General features: G+C 43.8%; 1 protein-coding gene across 1 annotated transcript in view; it reads left to right on the top strand.

The window, feature by feature from the left end:
- The window catches only part of Tmc2 (transmembrane channel like 2), a 62,697-nt gene that overhangs the window by 1,765 nt on the left and 37,344 nt on the right, over positions 1-23,588 (top strand). The window contains exons 2-4 of the mRNA XM_028756290.1: positions 3,347-3,659; positions 9,452-9,604; positions 15,033-15,123. Of these exons, the coding sequence (XP_028612123.1) occupies positions 3,347-3,659; positions 9,452-9,604; positions 15,033-15,123 (557 nt within the window). The remainder of the gene's footprint in view (positions 1-3,346; positions 3,660-9,451; positions 9,605-15,032; positions 15,124-23,588) is intronic.

Genomic DNA, 23,588 nt, shown 5'->3' with positions numbered 1-23,588 from the left:
TGCACTGATATATCTTGCAGGAAGGCGGCTGCTGTGGGTCTCAGGGTTTGTAGCTAGGAGATACTCAAGGTATCTCCAGATACAGAGGTAATGGCCTTTTACCTCTGGCAGTGCAGAGCACCTTACAGTTCTATGAACTCTATCCAGTAGGGCTGAAGTTTCCAGTTAGGTGGCAGCTCAATTTCTCTGTGTTGGACATGAGTAAGCGTCTTCAGCAATAGGACCTTACCATCAGGTTGTAGAGAGCAACCAGTAGCCTGTAGAGTTTGGGGAGTTCCATGGGACCCCTTTGGCTAATGACCCAACAAGATGCAGCCCTGCCACTAGAGGTTTTACTTGGTGGCATAAGAGATCTAGTTGTGGTAGTATCTCCCTATTATTTGGTGATTCCACTTGTATTCCTTTCATAGTCCATATACATTAGGAAGCTTCTACCATAGTAGGTTTCCATATGGCTTTTTAAAGGCCTTTAGTTTTAATTGTCCCTCCCCGCAGAGCCTCCTTTCCCCTTCTTTCCCATTCCTCTCCCTATTTAAACCTCCTATTCTAGTTTCCTCGTTATCTCTCTATAACACTCTATTCCCCTAACTCCCTGCTGGTCCTAACCTCTGTGGTTATTCAGACTGTAACACATGTTCTGAACGCTTAAATGCTAACATCCACACATAAGAGAAAAATACAATATCTGTCTTTTGGGGCATGGGTTACCTCCCTCAGGATGATTTTTTTCTAGCTTCATCCATTTACCTGCAAGTGTCATAATTTTATTTTCCTTCCTTGATAGTGAGTGAGATGCATCACTTGGGTGCAGCAGAAACGTGGATTCTGCTTTGTAATCCAATCTGTTAGTCTGTGTCATTTTGTTGGGGAACAGAAACCATTAATGCTGAAAGTTATTAATGAGCCGTATCTATTAAATCCTGCTATTTTGTTCTTGAGGCATGGGCATTTTCCCTCTCTTAAATTTACTATTCTTAAATTAATCAATCCTTGTGTCCTTGGATGTACTTAATCTCTTCAGATTGAAGGTTTTCTTCTAGTGCCTTCTATAGAGCTGAATTGGTAGAAATTGCTTAAATTTGGTTTTATCGTGGCACATTTTTCATTCTCTACATACTGTGACTGAGTTTTGCTGAGTGTAGTGGTCGGGTCACAGCATTAGAAAGATTGAGAACTGATGAGAATCTACAGAATCTAAAGTCACCTAAGAGGTGGGAACGTAAATTGAGGGATTTCTCCAATCAGATTGACCTGTGGCCATGTCTGTGGGGAACGGAACTGTCTTGATTATTGATTAACATAGAAAGGTCCAGCCCCCTATAGGGAACTAGCCCTCAGGTAGATGGTCTTGGACTGTATTTAAAATAAGTCGGTTAGGAGACTGGCAGAGAGCAAGCCAGTAAGCATTCCTCTGTGACTTCTGCTTTCAGTTTCCTGCCTTAAGAATCTTCCCCAACTACCCTTAGTGACAGACTTTGACCTGGAAGTGGAAACCAAATGAATCTTTTCTTCTACAAGTTGCTTTTGATCACAGTATTTATCACAGCAGCAAGAAAGCCAGCCAGCAAGAACAAAACATAAGCTAGCTTACTCATTTCTTCACATAAATCCCCTTCTGTAAACAAAATTGTGAGGTAGTTTTATGGTATGTATTGTTTGGGTCTGAAGATGAGAGAGAGGTGCTAGGATGTTTAAGCTTAAAGTTGCAGACATTCTGACCCTAAATAACACATTCTACTTATTTTATATTTCAAAACCTTTGTTTGAGAAGTCTTTTGAAAACTGATCATTATCTCTGTAGATAATGTTAGATTTATGAATTGTGTTGCAGTTTCTTGAGTTCAACCTGCACGTAATGGAAAACTTGACCCAGGAGGAGGAGGGAACTCTGTCCCTTCCCATGTTCTCGCCACATGTCTCATCTCCTTTTTCCTCAATGCCTTCATGTGCTTTCCCACCAAGAGCATTTCATCACACAGTGAAGGTTGGTGATTCCATCAGGGAGGAACAAGAACATTTTGAAACATGCCCAGAACATTATGCTGTCTGTCCTGGCTGGTTTTGTGTCACCTTGACACAAGCTAAAGTCGTCTGAAAAGAGAGAACTTCAATTGAGAAACTGCCTCCACACGACCCAGCAGTACAGGATTTTCTTTATTAGTGATTGATGGGGAAAGGCCCAGCCCATTATGGGAACTAAAGATTGGGTCCTTTCCCACCCCCTGCTTGTCTCATGCTGGATATTTCAATCCTCTTTTTTCTCTAGCTTCCAAAGTTTCTTGAGATCAAGGGACAAAGGCCTGCATAGAAGCAATTCTCTTAAACTTTAAACAGCATCTGGGACTTATTTAATCCATGTGGCAAGATCCACAAAATGAAAACGACTGTCATAAAGGAACATAGAAGAAGGATGCTCATAAGAGCTTCAGAAATGACTCTATGGAGAGTTGTGCTTTTATGAACAGTTATGTTGGAGAACAGAAGAGCATGAGCTAATGTTGATCAGACATGGGAAAGTCTGTCTGTCCGGTTTCTTCTTGGCTTCTCTCTTCCTAATATTGTAGAACTGGACACCTCTATATCAGGGTGGGTCTCCTGGGATATGAGGGAAGGTCAGAGAGTAAGCTGTTGTAGTAATAATTTTAAAACGGTGGCTCCCAATCTTGTTTGTTCTTAATCAACCACCATGTTCCCAACTAGCCTAGGCCTGCAGCCAGGAGTGGCTGCGGCCGTACGGCCACTGCTCAGCTCAGGCCACCCACTCAGGCGTTCAGAGACACCAGCATGGGAGATGGCTCTGCCAATCTTCCACTCTGTCTCTACAAGGCTGGGCAGTGCCCAGACCATCCCACCATCCACCCAGTACTTGGTATGAATGAAACTCTAATGCTTAAATATTAATCAAAGGCTTTATATGTTTGGTCATGTTCAATAACAAGATGCCCATACAATTAGAAGTGTAACCCAATACCCAACATAGATATACCAACTACCTTTGACTGCTAGAGACACGCGCACGTCCGCTTCCATGTTCCCTTCTTTCTGGTCTCTCTCCCCCAGCTCCTCCTCTTCCTTCTATTCCTCTCCTTACTCCTCCTCTTCCTCTCCTTACTCCTCCCACCTTAGCTCCTCCTACAATAAGCACTTGTGGTTTCTCAATTTTCTTCAACATAAAACACTCAATATGTCAAGGCACTGTATTTGAGGGCATCATGTTCTGAGCTCAACAGAGCTAGCAGGCTCTGGGAAGCATGTTTGCTTTTTGTTGCCTAACCCCCACAAGGGAGTGATGCTTTCTTGAGCTGAGTCTTGTGGAGCTACCACTGTCTATATTCTGCTCTTGCAGGTGATAAGTCAGCAAGGAGATCCACAAGGAAACAAACTTCCATAGCTGCATGTCCCCAAGACAAGCACCGAGCCCAATCTAGCCGGAAAGATCCTGCTAAGGGTAGCCCCAGAACAGGGTCTTCCCAGAAGAAACAGACAGAACATGGAAGCTATCAAAAGAGATTGCGGGGACAGAAACCATGCAAGGTGGAGAGGCCTTCCCAGGGGAGGAAGAAGGACCGGAGAACTTCCCTCAAGGAGCGAAGAACACCTCCAAAGAAGGAAAGGGAAACTCTGAGGAAGGAGACAGGCAAGCAGCTGAGAAAACCCAGGTGTGCTGTAGCTCTGATTGAGATTCTTCCTCTGCTCAGCTACCCTCTTCCTGTCTCTGTACAGTTGATTTTCGCTTTGGGAGAGAAGTAGTTACTGCTCTTGCTCCTACTTTTCCAGACCATCACAGGCAGAACGGCCCCAATACACTGTTGTGTGTGTGTGTGTGTGTGTGGTGTGGGAGGTGACCCAGGCACAGAGCAGAGATAAGATCTCAAGGTTCCTGACTTTCAGCTGATAACTCACTATCACTCCAGAAGAGATCAGCTAAAAATAATGAATAATGAATAAAAATAATGAAGCCATTTGGAAGTCATACAGGGACCATGAACATTTTCCCTCCATGTGCATGCACCCTTCTCTTTTCTAGAAATACGACAGTCTAGAACTTTAAGAGGTCTGTCTGCTCTGAGGCTGTGGTGTTTGGATAACTGATTTAGAGTCCTCTGCTCCACTCATATATGGGCGGCAGTTGTGTATATTATAGTAGACAGGCAATTTATGACATTGATGGATCAGGTTTTCTTCCATTTGGTGGCTACTGATTTTGATGGCTTCTCTGGCACTCATTAGAGATCATCTATGATTTACTCTCTTCTAGGGACATTTGAAGAATCTTTTATGATTACAGATAAGGGAGGCTTTTGAAGCAGGCATGAGAATGAGGATTATGGCAAAAACTTGATCTTCCTTCTGGGTTCCTGAAAGCTTTCTTTGTTCATATTGTTAACAGAGCTAGTTAGGGCCAGAACCTGGACCCTGCCATATTCAATAAAGAGAAAGAGAAAGGAGATTTATTAAGTGTGACCACACTGGGAGGAACAAAGACATCCAGTAGCCATAATCCAAGTCTATCTTGAGGCCCCAGCATGAAGTTTAGGTTTAAATAAAGGGCAGGAGATATGTATAACCAGGCGGTCCTGATCAAGGTAAGGTCCTGCTCATCATGAGTTCAGGTCCAATCTCTCCCGAAAGGTGGTCTAACAAGCTGTTAGACCTGTGTGAAATCTCTTCCTGTTTCTCCTCTGGCTGGCCCCAGGGTTCAGCCTTCTCCTTCTCTCAGAATGTGATTTCTTGAAAATTCTAATTCCTGGGGTGCATCATTCCAATAGTCTTATAACCAGAGAGACACAGTGTTTCATTCCAGACTAAAGAGATGGCTTAGTGGTTAAGAGCACATACTGTGTGTTCTTCTAGAGGACCCAAGTTCAATCCCCAGCACCTATGTTGAGCAGTTCACAAATGCTTCTAACTTTAGCTCCAGGGGATCCAAGGCTCTTTCCTGGCCTCCTCAGGCGTTACACTCAGATGAACACACCACATACTGACACACATTTATTTGTGTTCAGAGTTGTACTACTATACAATATTAACAGACCTCAGCTCTCATGTACTGGGATTATAATCAAATGCTATCATGCCTGACTTTTTCTTTCAGTTGGTTGTTTGTTGTGCCCAGGATTGAACCCAGGTCCTTTTGTATTCTTAGCACATGCCTTACCATTAAACTACACCTCCATGTAGTTTGAATTCATTGATTACCCTTGTGTATCTTATATTTTAGAAGGAACCGGTACTCTAAATGACACATGCAATACAAAGAACTACAGACAAGGACTCAGCAGTGCCAATTTTAGTTGACTGACAAGACAGGGTTAGAAGGATAAAAAGACTCATCCCTGGTTCCCCAGATGCTGATTATCTAGCAGGAAAGATGAGACTCAATTAAGACAAGGCAGAAAGCAATGTCCACACGAGACAAGATTTGATAGTGTTGTACTGCTGGGGCCCTGAGGCATCAGGTTTCCTCTACAGAGAAGGTGAGCATTTCAGTAAGTATCTGGGGAAGAAAGTGGAGTTTAAATAAACAAAGACAACTCCCTCCAATGAGGGAAAGCATCATACAGACTCAAAGACATTTATCACTGGAAATGTGTGAGGTATGACCAAAAGTGCCTATGGCTAGGCTTGCCTGATCCATTGGTATGCTAAGATTTCTTTATTTCCAAGAGTTAAGAAGCTAAAACTCACAGAGCCTTCTATAAACTGGTCTTTAAAACCTGAATTAGCAGTAGTCTTGATTACTGTCTTTATGAGCATCATTAAGGTTATCCAGACACAATGTCTTAGCATTCTACTGCTGTGAAGAGACACCATGACCACAGAAACGCTTATAAAAGAACACATTTAATTGGAAGGTGCTTATAGCCTCAGAGGCTTAGTCCACAATCACCATGGCAGGAAACAGACAGGCATTGCTCTAGGGCAGTAGATGACAGCTTTACATGCTGATCCACAGACAGCAGACAGAGAAAGAGAGAGGCAGTGGACCTGGCTTAGACTTTTGAAACCTCAAAGCCCACCCACAGTGACACACCTCCTCCAACAAGGCCACACCACCAAATCCTTCTAAAACAGTTCCACTAATTGGGGACTAAGCATTCAAACATATGAGCCCATGGGGGCCATGCTCATTCAAACCACCACACATAACCTTTCTTTTCACCTACCCTGTCAGCAACTGTGTCTCTTTATCACTGAGGCTACACTGAGCACACACAATCACTTGGATCCCATAGCAGCTGAGCAGGTAGTATTACCAGGGCATGGGGAGGGGCATAGCATGGGGGTTCCCCACAGAAGTTCTCTGTAGTTGTGCTAGCCAATACAGTAACCATTAGGCACTGGAAATGTGACCATGGGGGAAGAAATAAGTTTCTAACTTAATTTAATGCAGCATAATTTAAACTTGACATTAATGCAACCGAGTTGACATAGTGAATTTATTTAACTTGGACAGATAAGTATAGTTTTGAAACTGACCTGAACTGGCTTTGGAATCAAAGTGTTCTGTTAATTATGTAAACATTGAAGAAAAAATAACTACATACCACTTGATTTGGAAGAAACTTTTTAAAGCATGTCTAGAGCAGTTTATGTATGTGAATCTACTTTTTCAACTATAATTTTACAAACTATAAATACAGAGCAAGTATATCTGATAAAAATTTGAGTTCTGAATTGATATGCCCTGTAAATGAAGAGTGAATATCAGGTTGTAAAGACAGAGCCAAAAGACTATCAATAGAATAGTGTGATGATTTTTACATTGATTATCTTTAAAATATAATCTGATTGAATTAGTTAAGTATATTATTTATTTTTCCATTTAATGTCACCATTTAAATATGGCTCTTAAAAAACTTTAAATTAAAATTTTCCCAATTTTGTGAACCTTTGGGCTGATCTTTGCATAGGATGTCTCTGGCATGTCAGAGGGCACCTCATACTTTTTGTATAGATTCATGGTTTTGCTGATTTATCTGTAACCTGAACTGCAGCCTGGCTCTGAGTCAGAGTGAGACAAGCATTCTCAGCGTAGGAAACCTGCTCTGGACCCTTCACTGACCATGAGGACTTCTCTGAGTTCCTTTGACTGACCCTGGCTGGCATCTGGGTTCATGAATAGGCACAAGCTATTCTGGTTCGAAGTTCAATCTCATGTAATCTGGTGCATTTCAGTTTCCCTGGTCAGTCTCCGTATGATGTTATAGTCAAAACCATTTTTACAAAATATTAATTAATACAGGGAAAAATCAAGGTCTCCTCTTGGGGTTCTCAGCCTCATTAATAAAAGAGCTTAAGGATAGACCCAAATGGAAACTCAAGGACAATTTTATGAAGGTTTAAAATAACCCCAGGACAGGCCAGCTATAAACTGCAGGACTTGGACCCGGGAGGAAAGGGGAGGGCCATGTCTTATTGAAGGATTAATTATTCTGTCCATCTCTTTAGCATGGCTTAAGGTGAGCCCACCTTCCTAAGCGTGGTCCCTAAGCCAGAGATCAACCCTGCCCAACCGAAATGTCAGGTTTCCACCTAAGAGGTCTATTCTCTTAACCAGAAATTGTTGTTGTTGTTGTTGTTGTTGTTGTTGTTGTTGAATAGGCTTTTATTGATATTATAACACTGTGATAAAGAGGACGGGGAAAATGTATTGCCTGTGCCCTGTACTACTCACCACCTGACCCTACCTGCCCTTGGGGTTGGAAGTGAGGTGGCACAGAGTCAATGACACAGACTCCGGGAGCAGGTGAGAAACACCGCAAGCTCTGTGAACACTGCTGCAAGCTCCTTTAATACCCTCCACCCATGTCCCATTGGTCTCAAGAAAGCATCTCTTCTAAACAGCAGTTCCCTATTGGCTGGCATTGTCTGCACCAGCAATCCTTGGTCTCTAAGGTAGTCCTCAATTAGGTCCTCCTACAGGAGATGCTTTTGTGGCTGAGTTTACATAGAGGTGGCCCCCTGCCATTCCTGCTACAAAAATGGGTGCATTTTTAGGAATCACTGAGGCAGAAATGCTTATTATATGAATTTGAATACTTGGGAATCCAGAGAGGAACATTACTAGGGGACAATTTCCCCTCATTTGACCATAAAAATCATATTTCTTCCTGTTCAGTGTGGGATTAAGCTCTAAATCCTGAATGGTGCAATAGTGTTGTAACCTCAGCACTCTCACTACTTGAGGACTTTACTAGTGTGTGTCTTAGGGTTTCCATTACCGCCATTAAACACCATGATCAAAAAGCAAGTTGGGGAGGAAAATGTTTATTGGCTTACACTTCCTTTTCAGTGAAGGAAGTCAGGACAGGAGTCATGGTGGGTGCTGCTTACTGGCTTCCTCCTCATGCTTTGCTCAGCTTGCTTTCTTATAGAACCCAGGCCCATCAGCCCAGGTGTCTTTAGTTAGGGTTCCTATTCCTGTGAAGAGACAATGTGACCATAAGGACTCTTATAAAGGAAAGCATTTAATTTGGGACTGGCTTACAGTTTGGAGCTTCAGTCCATTATTATCACCATGAGAAACATGGCAGCATGCAGTTAGACACAGTGCTGGACAAGGAGCTGAGAGTTCTGCATCCTGATCCACCAGTAACCAGGAGAGAACTATGTTGAGCTTCTGAGACTTCAAAGCCTGGTGGGACAATGACACACTTCCTCCACCAAAGCCACACCTACTCCAACAAGGGCACACTTCCTAATAGTGCTATTCCTTATGGGCCTATGGGGGGCAATTTTATTAAAACCACCACAACTGGGACAGCACCACTCACAGTAGGCTGGGCCCTCCCCCGTCAATCACTAATTAAGAAAATGCCTTTCAGGCTTGCCCACAGCCCCATCTTCAGGAATCGTTTCCTTAATTGAGGTTTCTTCCTCTCAGATGACACTAGCTTGTGCCAAGCTGACATAAAACTAACTAGCACAGTGTATATGTGTGTGTGGGGGGGGTGGGTGAATGGCCTGTGTACATCTGAAGGTTATAGGACAACTTCATGGAGTTGATTCTCTCCTTCGCCTTTATATGGGTTCCAGAGATCAAACTCAAGTCACCAGGTTTACATGACAAGTGCTTTGCCAAGTAAGCCATCTTGTCAGCCCTGAAATCTTACAATGAATGAATGAATGAATGAATGAATGAACAAAGAAAAAAATTTTAAATTAAAAGTGTCTCAACTTTTATTTCTATTGGACGTCACTGTGCTTAAAGAGTGTGTGGATGGAGAACTCAGAGAAATCAGGTTTGGGAAGGCAACCTAGTCATACCTTAGGCTGCAGGACACAGTCTTGGTCTCCTCTAGCTGGGAGGAGTCACTGCCAGCTTCTGGTGGGGACAGGCTCCATCTACCTTGTGAGTGTCAAGGATCCTGCCCACCTTTCCTGAGAATTCCTCCCCTGTCCACAAACTTCTAATTCTCATCTGCATCAGCTATGGCTCTGCTCCTAGGTCCACTTCCTTGGGCCCCAGTGTCTCTACTGGAGAGTCCCTGTCTGAGGAGGAGCTGGCTCAGATCCTGGAACAGGTGGAAGAAAAAAAGAAGCTCATTACCACCATGAGGAACAAACCCTGGCCCATGGCAAAGAAGCTGAGGGAACTCAGGTGAGTGAGCTTCAGAATGGGCTTCTCCCTGCACAGGAGGCTCATCTCAGGCAGGAAGGGCGCGTGCCTTCCTCTTCTTTGCCTCAGTGAGACAGGAAAGGAGATTTGTTCTTCCAGCCTCCCCACTGCAAGCATGGCTCAGAGAGATGCATCAGAACCTGTCAACCTTTAAGATTTGCCAGCAGCAGTCTGTGTCCAGGCCTTCAGTCACTTATAACCATCTCTCCCACACCCTGCCGCACGCGCTGGTTCTGAGCCTCTCTCATGACCTAACACAGAAATGCCGTCCCCAGGAAGCTGACTGTGATATCCTTTCTGTCTTGTCTGCTTTCGGCACCCACAGCCTCCCCTTTCAGCCGTCTCTTGCTCTAATGGCTTGTACAGCAAGCGGAAAGGTCTGTTAGCATGTCTTGTGTCCTAAGGCCACACTGGGAATGGTGCTCCATTGGTTTGGGTTTGAATTGCGATAGTGCTCCCTACCCTCGCCATTTGATTCTTAGTTCCAACTCAGCCTTTCCCTTGAATTGCATATGAAAAGCTGGTATACCAAATATTATGCTCAAATGTCTGATCCGTTTTGAGCTAAAGCAGGACTCACACTGCATAATTTCTGGTTATCTACTAGAAAAGTCTTCCCCATCATTAACTTTGCTGCCCCACATCTGGCCTTCATTTTCAATGACACCGACTCATTTTCCCTCTTCCTTTGTGTAAATCTCATTTTCCCTGACTCCCCTCAAACATGAATTATTTCATGCTCGGATCAAACTCCTATTATTATGGAGAGTGGTGTGGGAGTCACATCTTGGCATTATTTATTTCAAAAGACAAGGCAAAGATTCTAGCCACATCAACAAGATATGAGTCCCGACAGTAGTTCTAACAAGCAGAGTTAACTCTGTTGCAGGGCAAACACTCTCCCATGTGGCCCAGGCTCCGTGTGGTGTCCCCTGACTCCCGCTGCACTGACTAGTAGAACTTCCTGCCATAATAAAAATCTCTTAAATCTGTCCTATCAGATACAGTAGTCACCAGCCACTTGTGGCTCTTGATCACTAAAACACACTAGTGTGACTAACTGGACTCTTGTTTTTGTTTTTGTTTTTAACTTATTTGAATTTATGTTCGGCATAGTGATAACAATAGTTGTGTAGGCTCTCACTACAAAAAAAGCTGAGGATTTAATATGTTGGTTAGCTTGATGTAGCCTCCAATGTATATCATAAATATATACATTTGCCAATTTAAAACTGTTTGGACAATGGGCTGTCTTCTTCGAAAATTTCCCTCTCTCTGTCCTAGAGGCTGGGTTTTTCCTCCTGCACCAATGTCCTTCTCACAGAACCTTCTATTAACAATGGGAAGAGCATCATCGAGACACTTGAGAAAATGAGCTTTCCAGGAGGCTCAGGTTTCAGAGTTCCTGTTGCTGGCAGGGTTGGCAGTGACTTTGTCTCCCTCATTTTCACATCTCTGTGCCAAAGTAGTTTTTTTTTTTTTCATGTCTGAACCTCCTTTCTTTTCCTTCTCTTCCCTTCTCCAGCAGACCTTATTCTAGGCTCAGGTCTCAGGTTTCCCAGCTCCTGGGTCTCCATCATCTTCTGAGGGAACACCAAGTGAGGTTCAGCCAAATGTCCCTTCTGGTGGGAAGTCTCGCTGGGTGTATAAGATTCAGTCAGGTGGGATGCACTTCAGTGTTCCCACAGAGGATGCTGGAAAACTACCCAAGCGGCTACCTTTCTTTCCACACTAGAGGAGACCTGTTCCTGCTTCCTGTCCATCAGTCAGGTCTCACCTCCATCAAACACTCTGATTTGTCCTCCCACAGGGAGGCCCCTCCTCGGGCTTCCATCAGTGGTACAGCTTTACTCAGGAGCTGGCCCTGGTGGGCAGGATGATCAGGAGCTGCTGTCAATGGTGACCTTAGCACTCATTTCTGACTGACTCTGTCTCAACCATAAGGTGAGTTCTGACTGAGCTTATTCAGATGAGGAAACTGCTGGAAACTCTGAAGAGACTTCACAGTTACCACAGTCTCCTCCAGTCACCAACTCCTGTCCCCTGTTGTCTTCAGTCCAAGTCTACAGAAATCTGAAGTGTGGCTTTGTTTTCTGTCAACAGCTTCAAGGCCCATCCCATATTGAGTTCCATCTGTCTCTTCAGCTAGCACACGGAGACACTGGGTATTTATTCTGAACAGCCACCTCTTCAGTCATCAGGAGATGCCTCTGGGGGCTCTACTAAGCATGTTGACAATCACACACAGTTGCCAAGGCTGACAGGCAGGCCCAGGCAGTCCTGATACAAGGCCTTGGGTAGTTTTCTAGCAACCTCTGAGGGAACACTGAAGTGTGATGAATCCTACCTGACAACTCTTATATACACAGTGAGTCCTAGCCAAGTGTCCCCTCTGCAGGGAAGTCCCCATCACTCCCTTCTACATTCAGGCTGTATGCTCTTATTTGTGGAACTGTGCCTAATTACTTTTTGCTGAATATTCCTTAGATGTCAGACCCAACTCTTTGTTTGTTTGTTTGTTTGTTTGTTTTCAAGACAAGTTTCTCTGTGTAGCCCTGGCTGTCCTGGAACTCACTCTGTAGACCAGGCTGACCTCGAACTCAGAAATCTGCCTGTCTCTGCCTCCCAAGTGCTGGGATTAAAGGTGTGAGCCACCACTGCCTGGCCAGACCCAACTCTTTAGGTACAGTATGCATAGCAATTCCATTTCCTCAAAAAAGCCCTGTGACACAGGTACTACTATATTTCTATTATATTTACCATTGTACTGACAAGGAAACTGAGTCACAGAATCACCAAGTAATTTGCCCAATGTTTCACAGCAAGTTAAGTGGTCCAGTCTGGATTTGAACTCGGACACTCTGACTCTAGAGCCTATACTGCTAATTACTTCTCCGGAATTCCCGGACATTGTAGACTGCACCCCCTTGCCTGCTGTATGACTCTTCTGGCAATGAAGTCTCTGTCCTACTCACTTTACTACTGCTGTGATAAGACACCATGCACAGCCAAGGCAACTTAGAACATGGTCGGTTTCAGAGTGTTAGAGTTCGTGATAGCAGAACTAAGGAAGCCAGCAGCTGCTGTCCAGCACAGCAGCTAAGAGCTCACATCTTGAACCACCAGCAAGAGGCAGAGACCACAGTGGGAATGGGGTGATTCTTTTGAAACCTCAAAGACTGCTCCTACTCTACCCAGTGACCTCCTCCAACAAGGCGACACCTTCTAACCCCTCCCAAACAGTTCCATTAGCTGAGAACCAGGTATTCAAACATATGAGCTCATGGGGGCCATTCTCATCCAAACACCACAGTCTCGGACTGCAGATAGCATTCCTAGAGACTGCATTCTCCTTTTTAGAAGCACTGCTATGGGCCTCAGCCTCTGACACACTCATGAGGCTAGCTGGCTCAAGCAGAGTAGCTAGAGACTGTCTCAGAAGGATGGCAGGGTACAAAGAGCAATGACAGCAAAGCAGAACAAACCTGAGCTTTGGCTCCTGCCCCATCTAAGTGTTTTAACAGGCTCCTCAGTCACTCAAACAGGCCCCCTTCTCCTGGCCTTTCAGCTTCACATTCCTCAGTTGTAAAATGAGGAAAATGCATGCCTCCTAGGATTGTCCCACAAATCAAAATAATATCAAGTGCCCTAGACAGAATCCATAAACAGTAGATGTCGTTATTATTAAAGCTTGAACATCTTTTGTGTTCAAGCTCAAGATACCGTGTGTCCTGAAAGATGAGGTTGGGAATAAAGATGAGTCAGAGAAGCATACAGACATCATTAATGGTTATGCACAGTAGGAAGTGTTATTGGCATATGAATGTCTGGTGCCCACGAGTCGAGGATGCTATTTCAATCCTAGACAGGTGGTTCTTGCTTCATCAGAAGACTGATGTCTTAGAAAGTAACCCGAACTGGGTCTGAGAGTGTAGCATGAGAGTTCATGCCTGCTATAAAGAAAGCTCTAGGATTACTCCTCAGTCAGTGTGAAGTTCGTTATAGAAGCAACTACTCACTGGGCGGAGGTGGCAGACGCCTTTAATCCCAGCACTTGGGAGGCAGAGGCAGGCGGATTTCTGAGTTTGAGGCCAGCCTGGTCTACAGAGTGAGTTCCAGAACAGCCAGGGCTACACAGAGAAACCCTGTCTCGAAAAACCAAAAAAAAAAAAAAAAAAAGAAGCAACTACACTCAGGGGAAGAAAGGGTGATTCTAGTTCACAGTTCCAGAAGCATCAGTGTATCAGAGTAGAAAAGCAAAGTTGCTGAGGACAGCAGCCAGAGTTAACCCAAGTGGGGAAACAGAGAAAGCAACCTGGAACCAGGGACTAGCTAGAACTCACAAAGGCTGCCCCTGCAGACCTGCTTCAACCAGTCAGGCTCCTTCTCTTAAAGACTCTACCATTTCCTGTAACAGTTTCCTCAAGCAAGGAACAAGCACTCAAAATGTGAATTTGCAAGGGTCCATTCAGATTCAAATCACAGCGTTCCTACCACAATAAAAATTCTATGGAGCAGTAGGATGTCTCAGCTAGTGCTCGCTATACCAGCCTAACACCCTGGACTAGAGCCCCAGGACCTATGGCAGATGGAGAGAACTGACTCCCCAAAAGTTGTCCTCTGACCTCCACATACACACAGTGACACACGTATCCATGTACACACACATATCCACAATTTAAAAAAATACAAAGAGTTTTTCTGCTTTTAGTCTCTCTGACTTCTACCCTTTAACTCATCCATCCATCCATCTATCTCTCTATCTCTCTATCTCTCTATCTCTCTATCTATCTATCTATCTATCTATCATCTATTTATTATTTTTGGTTTGTTGAGATGGGGTCTCTTTCTATGTAGCCCTGGAACTCACAGAGACAAGTATGTTTCCACCTCCTGTTGGGATTAAATGCTTGCTAGTGCCACCATGCATTGTGAACCTCCTTCTTTTTTGTTTTTGTTTTTTGGTTTTTGAGACAAGGTTTCTCTGTATAATCTTGGCTGTCCTAGAACTTACTCTGTGGACCAGGTTGGCCTTGAACTCACAGAGATCTGCCTGCCTCTACTTCCTGAGTGCTGGGATTAAAGATGTACACCACTAATGCCCAGGCTGAACCTCCCTGTTTTAATGTTGTTAATCTTCACTATACCTGTCATGTAATAGTTTGTTTACATATGTAACGCCAAGGGTCAAAGTCTTGGAGAGAAATTACAAAATCCTGTCTATCCGTATCTAATGTGTGCCTGCTAGTGGTGACGGTAGGGAAAGTTCAGTTGACAAGTTGCCCTGGTTCATAAAACTGGTATTCCAACTTAGGGTATAAACACGTAAGGCTTTTATCCTCACCGTTTAGATTTCTGGTTTAACTCTTGGGTCTCCTTACCCTCTGCTTTTTTTTTCCCTCCTGACCAGGGAAGCCCAAGCCTTTGTGGAGAAGTATGAAGGGGCTTTGGGGAAAGGCAAGGGCAAACACCTCTATGCCTACAGGATGATGATGGCTAAGGTATGTGTGGTCTTCAGACAGCAACCTGTGGGAGAGCCAGCTCAGCACGAGGACATGGGGCCCACCACAAACACCTGCCAGCTTGACAGTGAGTGCCAGGTTACCCTCAGGAGTCTGAACGTGAGGTCCGGTAAACCAGCTACCTCTTGCCAATTATCCCATACTTTCCTGTGGGGCTTCAATACGTATGAGATTTGTTTTCTCTCCAGTAAATAAACACATAGAATGAGTGACAGTAAACATCACTGGTATTTACTTTTGTTTTCCAGCACTCAAATCAAGGCATCTTGATTTGGTGAAAACACAGCCAGGCTTTGAGTTATCAGGCTTAGTGAATGACAAATGTCCCCATAAAGGGTGGCAGCTCTGCTTGATTAAGCTGTGTTGGAACCTGCTTCAAGTGGCTGGTGTTTTGTGTGGGTCTTAGTCGCCATTCTTTTTTGGAGTTAATTACCTGTGATTTAAAAGCTGGATTCCTCATTCATTTATTATGAATAACCACTTGACATTATGACAGCTCTGGCTTTCTCCCTTTATCTTTTTTTTATTCTCTTTTCTTGCTTATGATTCCATATTCATTCCTAAAATCACTTTGGCAAATTCCAAAATGATCATTAAAATTTTGATTAAAACTGTAACTATCTTAACTGACACTTAAAAGCATTAAAAAGTGTTAATGCTTTTATGTGTCAGTTAAGTAATTAAATATTAACAGTATACCTTCATGCATGTATACATTGTATGCCATTTAAACCAGATTCAATAAATTTAGCACATCTAACCATTTCTTTATGGTGAAAGCTTTCTAGTCCTTTCTTGTAGCCTTTTGCAATACACATAGAAAGCTGGTGTCTATAACCTATTTGCTGTGCAACCAGCTCTCCAAACGTCTCACTTCTGTCTCACTCAGTATCCACTGACTAACCTTTCAGCATCTCTCTCCTCTCTAAACCCCGCCCCCCGAACCATCACTCTCCTCTCAACACTTGTAAGTTCAATTCTTTAAGTTATACATGTGAGTGTGGAATTATTTTAAATCTGTGGTTTGATTTAATATATTTACTTTTTACATCTGGAATATTGTTTCTCCAGCTTAATTTTATATCTATGAGTAAAATTTGTTGTATAGATTTTTCCGCATTTTAAATTTATTTCTACATAGCTTATATCTCACTTTTGTGAATGGTATCATTTTTATTTACATAATAACTAGTTATTAAGGTATGTGGAGGAGCCTGGAGAGATGGCTCAGTGGTTAAGAACACTGGCTGCTCTTCCAGAGGTCCTGAGTTCAATTCCCAACAACCACATGGTGGCTCACAACCATCTGTAATGGGATCAGATACCCTCTACTGGTATGTTTGAAGACAACTACAGTATACTCAAATAAATAAAATAAGTAAATCTTTAAAAAAAAAAAGGGGGGGTATGTAGAAAAGTGTAGATTTGTGCATCCATTTTATATCTAGTTCTTGTGTGTGTGTGTGTGTGTGTGTGTGTGTGTTACAGGAGATGGAGCCCAGAGCCTCAGACATGACTTGTGGCAAGCATTCTCCCACTAATCTTTGTATTCACTTACTGACTCTATCTTCTTAGTTTCATTTGATTACGTAGGTATCTTAGTTAGGGTTGCTATTCTCTGGAGGCGTGTTCTCAACCGAGCTCCACCCCTCACGTGACTCTAGCGTGTGTCAAGTTAACATAGCACTAGCCAGCACAGTCACTGCCTTATCATCTTGACATACAACACATCTCTGCTAAGAAGCACATTTTCTTTCTCACTCACCCCCAAGACTACAAATTAATATCTACATCATATTGTAAAACATTTCACAAACTTAAAAAAAGTTCCACAGTCTAAACAAATTCAAATGCTTTAGAATTCAGTCTCTTTAAAAAACCAAAGTCTCTTTTAAAATCTAAAATCTCTTTAAAAGTTCAAAGTCTTTCAACTGTGGGCTAAAAAGTTAAAAACTTTGTTACTTCAAGAGAGAAGAACCAGAGTGCAGTCACAGTCTGAATTAAGCAAAACCATACTCCAACTGTGTACATAACTCTTTGTCCAAGGTCTGGGATCCACACCAGGTTTTCTAGGATCCTCCAGGGAGCTTGAGTCACTCCTCTGGCTCCTTCCTCTGCAGCCCACACAGTTCTTCTCCTAAACTCAGTCACCTCCACTCCACTACTGCCGCCCAGCTGCAGCTCTCTTTTACCAACGGCCTCTCCTGAGCTCTCTTCAGGGACTCTAGCCCTGTCACACAGTGCCAAGCCTCAGCAGCTGTCCATGATCCTTCATGGCTTCAAAACCCAACACCACCTGGCAGACTGTTATACTACCAAGTTAGAGCACTAGCACAAGGTATAACCATAGCCGGCTCTGAAACACAGCTTCTGTGTGCTAACTCTGAGGAATCACTCTCCAGATTTTGCCTCAGTGATGCTAGTCTCTTCTTAATGACCACTAGTCCCTCACCTTCAGCTAACCAGGATCAATTGTCTGAGTAAAGCAAAGGTTTTATTTCAGTGGTGCTGGCCTTTTGTTAATTATGGTTGATTCCTCAGCCCCAGCCAACCAGAACCACAAATTATTAATTCAAAATATACGATGGCCCCAATTGAGTATTTTTTTCTTTCCATAATTATTTTTGTTCATATTACATCCCAATTGCAGCCCCCCTCTTCTCCTCCCAGTCCTGCCCTTACAAATGCCTCCCCCATAAACCCTTCCCCTTCTCCTCAGAGAAGGGGGAGCCCCCTTGAGTACCACTCCTCGCCCTGGGACATCTGATTCCAGAAGAACTAATCACCTCTTGTCCCACTGAGGCCCAAGCAGGCAGTCCAGGTAGAGGAAAGGGATCCAATGGCAGGCAACAGAGTCAGAGACAGTCCCCACTCCTATTGTTAGGGGACCCACATGAAGACCAAGCTGTACTTCTGCTACAAATGTGGGAGAGTCCAGCTCCTGCATGCTCTTTTGTTGGTGGTTCAGACTCTGTGAGCCTCCATGGGCCCAGGTTAGTTGACTCTGTGGGTCTTCTTGAGGTATCCTTGACTCCTCCAGCTCCCTCAATTCTGTCCTCCCCTTTTCCACAAGACTCCCTGAGCTCCGCCTGATGTTTGGCTGTTGAGTCTCTGCTTCTCTTTCCATCCATTGCTGTGTGACTCCTCTCAGGAAACAGTTATGCTAGGCTCCTGTCTGTAAGCATAACAGAGTACCATTAATAGTGTCAGAGAATGATTCTTGCCAATGGGATGGGTCTCAATTTGAGCCAGTCATTGATTGGCCATTCCCTTAGTCTCTGCTCCATCTTTATCCCTGCACATCTTGTAGGGAAGACAAGTTTTGGGTTGAAGGTTTTGTGGATGGGTTGTGGGTTGATGACCCCCTCCTTCCACTGGAAGCCCTGCCTGGCTACAGGAGGTAGCCACTTCAGTCTCTCCCCTGCTGGTAAGAATCTCAACTAGGGTCACCCCTATAGACTCCCCATAGCCTCCAACTATCCAACTAGTCCTAGAGATGCCCCCCCACCAACTTCCTTTCTCACTCCCAGCCCTCCTCCCCTCCTCCACACCTGATCACCATGCCCATACCCCTCCCCCACTCAGTATCCTCTCTACCTCTGAGGCTTTAAGTGACTCTCAAACTCCCCCTTGAAACTTCACAAGCCATGCCTCTCTCAACACATTTCCAAGGTTCCATAGAATAGCTCACCAAGTTTTGAACACTCAATGGCCTTTCTATACCAAAGTTCCAAAGTCCTTCCACAATCCTCCCCGAAATGACATGGTCAGACCTGTCACAGTAACACGCCTTCTTGATCCTAGTGCCAATTTCTGTCTTAGTTAGGATTACTATTGCTGTGATGAAACACCATGCAAGGGGTTTGTTTGGCTTACAAATCTTAAGTCACAGCCTATTGAGGGAGCTAAGGCAGGAACTCAAGCTGGGCTGGAATCTGGAGACAGGAGCTGATGCAAGAGCCATGGAGGAGTGTGAGGCCTGCTCTTAGTGGCTTACTCAACCTGCTTTCTTTTTTTTTTTTAAGATTTATTTATTTATTATGAATACACTGTAGCTGTCTTCAGACACACCAGAAGAGGGCATCAGATCTCATTACAGATGGTTGTGAGCCACCATGTGGTTGCTGGGATTTGAACTCAGGACCACTGGAAGAGCAGTCAATGCTCTTAACCACTGAGCCATCTCTCCAGCCCTGCCTCAACCTGCTTTCTAATAGTACCCAGGACCAGCAGCCTGGGAGTGGCACCACCTGCAATGGACTGGGCCCTCCCACACAAATCACTAATTAAGAAAGTGCCCTAGAAGCTTGCCTATAGCCTGGTCTTATTGAGGAGTTATCCCAATTCTAATATTCCCTCCTCTCAGGTGAGTTTAATTTGTGTCAAGTTGACATAAAACTAGCCAGCACTGCAGGGGAAGGCATTTCTGTTCAATTCCTCTAAGTGTGGTCATTCCTACCTGAAAATGTAGTTTCATGGTTCTCCAGAAGTTTCAGCTGGGAATGGTAAAATAGGTCTCTATGTCTGTTTATCATTTTAATAAGAATAATTTCACTGTCTTGCACAAAGTTTATAAACATTGTCAGCCTGAAGTAAACTTTCTCACAATCAAAAACTCTCCTCTATTTATAGTTGAATAAGATTTTTGTTTTATTAAAAATAAATAGTAGAACTGTATTGAATACCTTCTCCTTTTGGCTATGAAAACTTCCTTTTTATTATTGAGACAACTATCATTCACTGTAGATTATCTTTAACTTCATAAACACATTTGCTCTTATGGCATTTCTGTGTGTGTGTGTGTGTGTTCCCAATTTTCTTTAGACCTGAATTTTAAATCTTCTTTGCATTCATTTATTTATCTGTCTATCGAGGTTTTGGGGGGGGGAGAGGGAGTGCACCACAGTATACCTACAAAGTTCAGAGGACAACTTGAAAGAGTTGATTCTTTCCTTCTGTGTGTGTCCCTTGGAAAGGAACTGAGGTCATCAGGTTTGGTGACAGGCACCTTTGCCCCTGAGCCCATGATGCTAACCTCTGCTCTGAATTTTTGTATGTATATATTTGTACACATGAGTGTTATCTGTGTGTGAGTCTGTGTGTGTGTGTGTGTGTGTGTGTGTGTGTGTGTGTGTGTGCATCAATGTCCAGCTTGTTTCTCTGCCTCTGCCTGACTCCAGAGCATTTTCAGTACAAGATACTCAAAGCCTTGAGGGATTATCCAGTGGTTGCCAAAGGACTCAGCAGTAGGCCATAACTCCAGAAGCTAAGTTTATAAGATTGTTATAGAAGACCAGATGTTGTATTGCTAATTTACATGAGAAACAATTACTGATACAAGAGCCAGAAAACTTGAAGTCCATATCAGCATTGTTTTGCTTATCGCTGTTGGCCTAGTTTTTGTTGTTTGATTGATTTAGTTATATGGGAAATTAAAGCCAAAATACACTCAGCTCAGATGAGCATCAATGGCCCTGTGTGGGCAGACCTACAAGGATGGCAAATAAGCTTAAAATTGAGTACAGAATCAGAACTTAGGGAAGTGGATGAAACAGGAGGGCTGCAGCAGCCTGTGTCTGTCATCGAGTCTCCCTACATCCCTCCAGATACTGCAGTCTTACCAAGCAGAGCATTGCTTACAGACCCAGCTTTTCAACCATCTCTGTCTTCTGACAGGTAGTGTCCTTGTTCATGTAGTAACCAGTCGAGCAGTCAAGTCCTATCTGGGAAATGGGTCTGGAAGGCTATCTGATTCCTTCCTATCCATCCTCTGCTAGCTCTACAAGAGAAAATACCATTTCCTTCACAAATAGCATTTTACAGAAGAATCCCAGTGTGAGCTAGAGAGATGGTTCAGTCACTAACTGCTGTCAGGGAGGATCCAGTGTCAGTTCTCAGTTCCCAGGTGACTCACAACTCCATGGGGATCTGATGCCCTCTTCTGGCCTCTGTGGACACAGCATACATGTGTTCCACTTACAGACATGCAGACAAAACACATAATACATAAAATAAAATTAATTTCTAGTTTTACTCCACTGTGGTCTGAAACAAGGAATTATCTCACTTGTTTATTTTTTTTAGACTTGATTCATGTCCTAGGATATGACCACTTTTGGAGAAGGTTCCATGTGTTGAGGAAAAAAAATGTGTATCCTCTATCCATTAAGTGGAGTATCCTGTGTATGTCTGTTAAATCCATTCACCCAAAGTGTAGTTTAGCTCCGAAGTTTCTTTGTTTTGTGTTTGGAAGCCCTATCCAAATATCAGAGTGGAGTGTTGAAGTCCTCCACCAGCGTCGTGTCGGGTCCTGCGCCATCTTTTGTATCTTCTCATGCTTTATGGAATTCAGGCCTTCAGGATTTGGTGCATAGACGTTTACAACTGTTAAACATCTATATGAACTGTTCCTTTTATTAATGTGCAGTGCCCATTTTAATTTCCTCTCATTAGTTTTGGCCTGAAGTTTAGCGTGTCTGATGTACAGGTGGCTGAGCCTGTTTCTTTATGCTCTATATTGGCCTGCTCCCTTACTTTGCATCCTACAGTAGTAGTTTTGGTATCTTTGCCAGGTAAGTATGTTTCTTGGAGACAGTATACAGTTGTGATCCAGCCATTATTCTGTATCTTTTTATTGGTGAGATGAGGTTTGGATTTAAGGTTATTATAGAAGGTGTTTGCTATTTCCTATAAATCTGTTAGGTGATGTTCTGGTTCACTGAATTATCTATCTATAGATAGGGGTGTGTGTGTGTGTGTGTGTGTGTGTGTGTGTGTGTGTGTGTGTAACTATAACACATTCCTTAGACAGTCAGCTCAGAAAGAGGGAAGGATATTCAGGCTAAGTCTCACAGTCACACCTTCCTAACCCATGATTAACCTCATTGTTTTGGGCCTATGGCTCATACAGCAAAACTGCACACCTCACATGCGGGATACAAAGAGAGTGGGGGGAAAGCCCAGATCTGGTGATGCATGTCTGAAATCCCAGCACTCAGGAGGCTGAAGCAGAAGAACCTGGAGTTCCAGGCAGCCTGGCATCACCACGAGGCCCTGTCTCAGAAAGGGGGTAAGAAAGAGAGAGAAGGTGAACACTGGAGCAGGGGAAGGGGACTAGGGTCTTACTGTCCAGTTTGGGCAGACACCCAATGACCTAGAGACCTCTTACTAGGCTCCATGACCTAAAATTTCCACTATCCCTTGATAGCACCCCTCTGGGAGCAAATCTTGAGCATACACATCTTTGAGGGACATACAAGCTCTAATCTATCAGGGGAGGGGGAATTTTTTTCGTTTTTTAAATATCATTTTGTTTGAATAATAATAATACTTTACATTCCAGTCACAGCTCCCCACCTCCCTTCTCTTCTCCCAGTCCCAGCATCACAAATTCTTCCCCCCCATGGTCCCTTCCCCTTCTCTGAGGAGAAGAAAAAGCCCCCCCCTTGAGTATCACCCCATCAAGTTGCAGCAGATAGACTAAGCACCTCCTCTCCCACTGAGGCCCTACCAGGCAGGCCAGCTAGGAGGAGATGCAGTGTCAGAGGCAGCCCAATTGTTAGGGGACCCACATGAAGACTAAACTGTATATCTGCTACAGATATGTAGGGGGCCCAGGTCCCCCTGCACGCTTTTTGGTTGGTAGTTCAGTCTCTCTGTGTGGAATTCTTTCTTTACTCCCTTCAACCTAGCAAGGTGAGTGATTCACCCAGGAAAAGGCGGAGCAGCAGATCTGGACCAAGATCTCTTGGTGCAGCTTAGCAACACTTCTTGCAAGCTGAGGCTCTTGGCTTGCTGCCAAATATAAGTGCCTTATGAGGTTTCTTTTTCCTTGATTTTCATTTTAACATGAAGAAAGTTGTATCAGAGGATCCAGAAAATGTACACAGAACTTTAAAATTCATATCAAAATGTTCAAATTTGGATTGTCTTCTGCACTATAGACATACAAAATACCATAGCCCTGGCTTCTGCAAATGTCTCCTGTCCCCACACACCCCACCTGCCACTGCCCTACCTCTCTCAGCATCCTCCCTATTGGAGCCAGGCTTCCTGCCCTCATTGTCCATGCCCCATTCCCTTCTCTCCCCCATACTCAACATTTACACCACACACATCCACAACACACATACATATACACACCACACACACATACACCACACACATACACCACACACACATCCACACATCACACTCACATCCACATACTATACACACATACATGCAGAGAGAGAGAGAGAGAGAGAGAGAGAGAGAGAGAGAGAGACTGCCCGCTTTCATCAGTATTCCCCCTACTGTTGCCACGTTTCCTGCCTTCCTTCTTTCCTATCCATACCCCATTCCTTTCTCCACCCCTTATCTCAACATTTACACACACACACACACACACACACACACAGAGAGAGAGAGAGAGAGAGAGAGAGAGAGAGAGAGAGAGAGAGAGA

The sequence above is a fragment of the Grammomys surdaster genome, unplaced genomic scaffold (genome assembly GCF_004785775.1).
Source record: "Grammomys surdaster isolate TR1022 unplaced genomic scaffold, NIH_TR_1.0 129, whole genome shotgun sequence".
Lineage (NCBI taxonomy): Eukaryota > Metazoa > Chordata > Mammalia > Rodentia > Muridae > Grammomys > Grammomys surdaster.
This window is presented reverse-complemented; position numbering and strand designations above follow the sequence as displayed.